Source organism: Arachis duranensis, chromosome 9 (genome assembly GCF_000817695.3).
Source record: "Arachis duranensis cultivar V14167 chromosome 9, aradu.V14167.gnm2.J7QH, whole genome shotgun sequence".
Taxonomy (NCBI): domain Eukaryota; kingdom Viridiplantae; phylum Streptophyta; class Magnoliopsida; order Fabales; family Fabaceae; genus Arachis; species Arachis duranensis.
The window spans coordinates 93,218,323-93,221,900 of NC_029780.3; the positions used below are offsets into that span (position 1 = coordinate 93,218,323).

At 25.9% G+C, this 3,578-nt stretch overlaps 1 protein-coding gene across 1 annotated transcript in view; it reads right to left on the reverse strand.

Annotated features, from left to right (window-relative positions):
- The window catches only part of LOC107466233 (phosphate transporter PHO1), a 12,384-nt gene extending 10,025 nt beyond the window's left edge, over nt 1–2,359 (reverse strand). Inside the window, 2 exon segments of the mRNA XM_016085221.3 lie at nt 245–325; nt 1,948–2,359. Of these exon segments, the coding sequence (XP_015940707.2) occupies nt 245–325; nt 1,948–2,205 (339 nt within the window). The 5' untranslated portion in view covers nt 2,206–2,359.
- Nucleotides 2,360–3,578: the final 1,219 nt, after the last annotated feature.

Below are 3,578 nucleotides of genomic sequence, written 5' to 3' on the forward strand. Positions count from 1 at the left end.
TTATTTTTTTAAAATTAGAAATAAAACTTGAATGTAAAACTTTTAAGTAAAAATAAAAAAATTATACTATTTAAATTATAGTTCATTGACATTTAAATGAAGAATTAATAACTAAATTGTTAGCCGATTATATGAAATTCTTTTTGAGATTGTTAGCCCCATCAACCAAAAAAGTTACATAAATAAAATTAAAATTAAAATTTTTTTTGAATGGGTGATAGAAAAGAATTAAATATTTGAATACCTCATCCTCCTCCGAAAATAATTGCGCAAGTTCTGTTTCATATATTTCTTCTTCGCTACCTTTCACGGTTTTCCTCCTCACCTGCGTGCATCAGAAAATATCTGCTACTTAGTCATTAATTGGTCATACGATAATGTTTTCTTATATGTAAATGTAATGTATTGCAAATTTACATTGACGATTTACTTTAATTTTTTTCATGGTGCTCACGATTGTTTCGTGATAAGTTGGTGAAAATATAGGTTCCACAAATAGAATAGAATACAATAATAGATCCAAAAACCTTTTTTGCTTGCTTTCGTGAGAGAATGAGAAACCCCCAAAAGAAAGCTGAAAAAGCTTTTTCAAAATAGAAATGGCCACTAACCTCACTTCGTTGCTCATTAGTCATTCTCATAATCTCATTTACTCATACATGTATGATACATCAAATAAATTTGCATATATATAATAATCATATCCCTTTCCGCCTCCAACTTTTCCGAAATTTTGGTTTTATCATTCTATTTATAACCATTCATTGTACTTACTCCTTTATTACCTCCCACCTGCATTATTGTATGATAATGCTCTGACAAATTAAATCATATTTATAAGACTTTTAATTTCTAGATGAGTAGTAAAAATGAAGGCAGTTAAATTAATTCTATATTTTGTATCTCTAATGATGAATTATGAATGTAACAACAAATATATGTACGTGACAGCAGTAAATAGCTAGTAAAAAATCTTATTAATTTAACACTACTGTCTACCATTAAAATGTGAATCCAGCAATTACTATTTCATCAAATATGAACGTACAAATTGAGTATTAATAACAGAATAAAAAAAATTGAAATTGAGCGGACCACACACCCAAAGTGAAGAAAATAACATACCAAATTGTTTCCTTCAACTAACAATATTACAAATTGACCATCATTACAACCACATGAAGTTAAAATTTTTTTTCTTGTTTTAATCTGAGGTTCGTATGAACCATAAACGCAATACGCAGATGTTATTCATAAAGTCATTTCTTCTTTATTAAATAATTCATAAAATCCTTGCAAAACATATCTTATATGTCCGACGACGATGACGTCACAATTCTATTATTTGAAAAGAAAAAAACCGACTTAGTTAATAAACAAGTGTCTTAATTTTTTTTAAATATTGACATATTCTTAAAAAAATTTTGCTGATCAGTTGAAAATTTTTTACTATCGCCAATTTACCAAAAAAGACATTTTCTTTTTTAAGAAAAAATGAAAACTGGTTTCGCTTTAGTTTATTTTATCTTTTGAGAAGGAAATTAAACCTACTATATATACCATGAATTGAGACCTGAAATAATGGGATGCATTAGAGGACAAAGAAACACAGAAAACCATGAACACATTACTCACGCAAAAAAAACCGCACCGAAGTTTCGGCATTTGTGATGGAAAAAGCTCACATAATATCGTAAAAAATCACTTAAAATTATTTTTATATAAAATTAATAACTAAAAATTATTAAATAATTGAATATATTTTTAATTATTAATTTTACACGAAAGTAACTCCACGTGAATGATGACTGTAGTCCTATAATGTTTCGCTGCCATTAAAAAAGAAACAAACAAGGAGAAAAACCATGGAAGAAAGAACGATGCAATTAACTATATATAGTTGATATTATATATTTTGAATAACTATTTAGTTAGTTAGTGAGTTACCTGAATGACGGTGAGGTTGTGGTCATCACAGGAAGGTCGAAGGTTGTCGGCAAGGTTGGCGGCAATGGAGCGAAGTGAATCGAAAATGGAGCGGCCGAAGTCAACTCCGGCGAATAATTGGGCGGTGTGCGGTGGGTTGGTTGGAAGCTTTGAAAGCCTGATCCGTTTAATTTGCTTCTTGAGCTGCCAGTAGTTGACGAATGCCTCCTTCCATTCCGGTATTAGTTGCGCTTCTAGCTCCTTTGAAAACTTCACCATCCTTCAATATTTCTTATTTATTTTTAATTACTTTAATTTTATGGTGTAGGAAGGAGATGAAGGATGGTGAAAAGAGAAATTGAAAGAGTGAAGTGGGATATGAGTGTGTATGTGATATTGAGATATGTAAGAGTAGGGTGATAGCTATAGTGAGAGTCAATAGATATATATATAAAGAGAGGAGAAGAAAAGAGCCGTGTGGAGAACATTGTTTTATTTTCTTTGTAAAAAGATACATTGCTTTATTCTTGTTTTATAGTGGTTATTAGTAGTAATAACTAGTATTTTTGTATGTAATAATATTAAGAAAATATAAATTTTTTAAAATTATATTAATTTTGTTTTTATATTATAGATTATGATAGAAAATATTTATAAAATTAAATTATTTTTATAAAAAGGTTGCATGGGTTACTTTAATTATAATAAAAGAATATTTTATGACATATTTTGATTTGTCAAATTAATAATATAAAATATAAATTATAATTTATTTATAGAGTATACAGGATAGAGAAAAATAAAGAAGGGGAGAGAGGGAGATAATTAAGAGGAGGGAGGAAAGTAGTTTATTAATCTTGTTTAAAGATATTTCATCTTAATTTTAATGAAAAAGTATCATGTGATACATATTTTAGTTGTTAAATTAATAATATAATATAATTATATTTTAATTTTAATATTAATTTAATTTTAATTACAACTAAATAATATCATATGGTATATTTTAATTGTCAAATTTAAAATTAGTTATTAATAATGATATATGAAAGAAATAAAATAAACGAAGGAATGATAAATATAAAAAGAAAGAGGGAAAAGAGAATAGAACTTTTTAATTTATAAAAAATTAATTATAATGGTGATATGTAAGGCATTTTAATTATAAAATTAATAATAAATAATATATAATTTTTTATACGTGTATATATATATACACAAAGTATGTTTATTAAAAATTTACAATTATAATTATTTTCCAAAATGAGGTTAGTTTGCTTTTTTTAATTATCAATAAATAATATGGATGCCTCATGCCTGCGCACTAATTTTATTTTACAGTGTCTCCTTATTGTGGAAAATTCACGAATTTGTCAACTCATGATAAGTTATTATAGTGTATGTAGTGGGTAGTTCGTTTTTGTTATGAAAATATAAATATTTAGTGTAAAAAATATTAGTCAATCGTCAAAACTTATTACTATTTTAATTTTATTTAGTGCATCTAACAATAAATAAATATTAAATAAAATAAACTTAAGTTAATTGTCTTTAATTTTCTAACATTACCGTTAAGTCTTTTATTAGTTGATGATAATAATGTAAAATTTATTATAAAAATATTAAAAAATTATCAAAATTTATTATTTTTA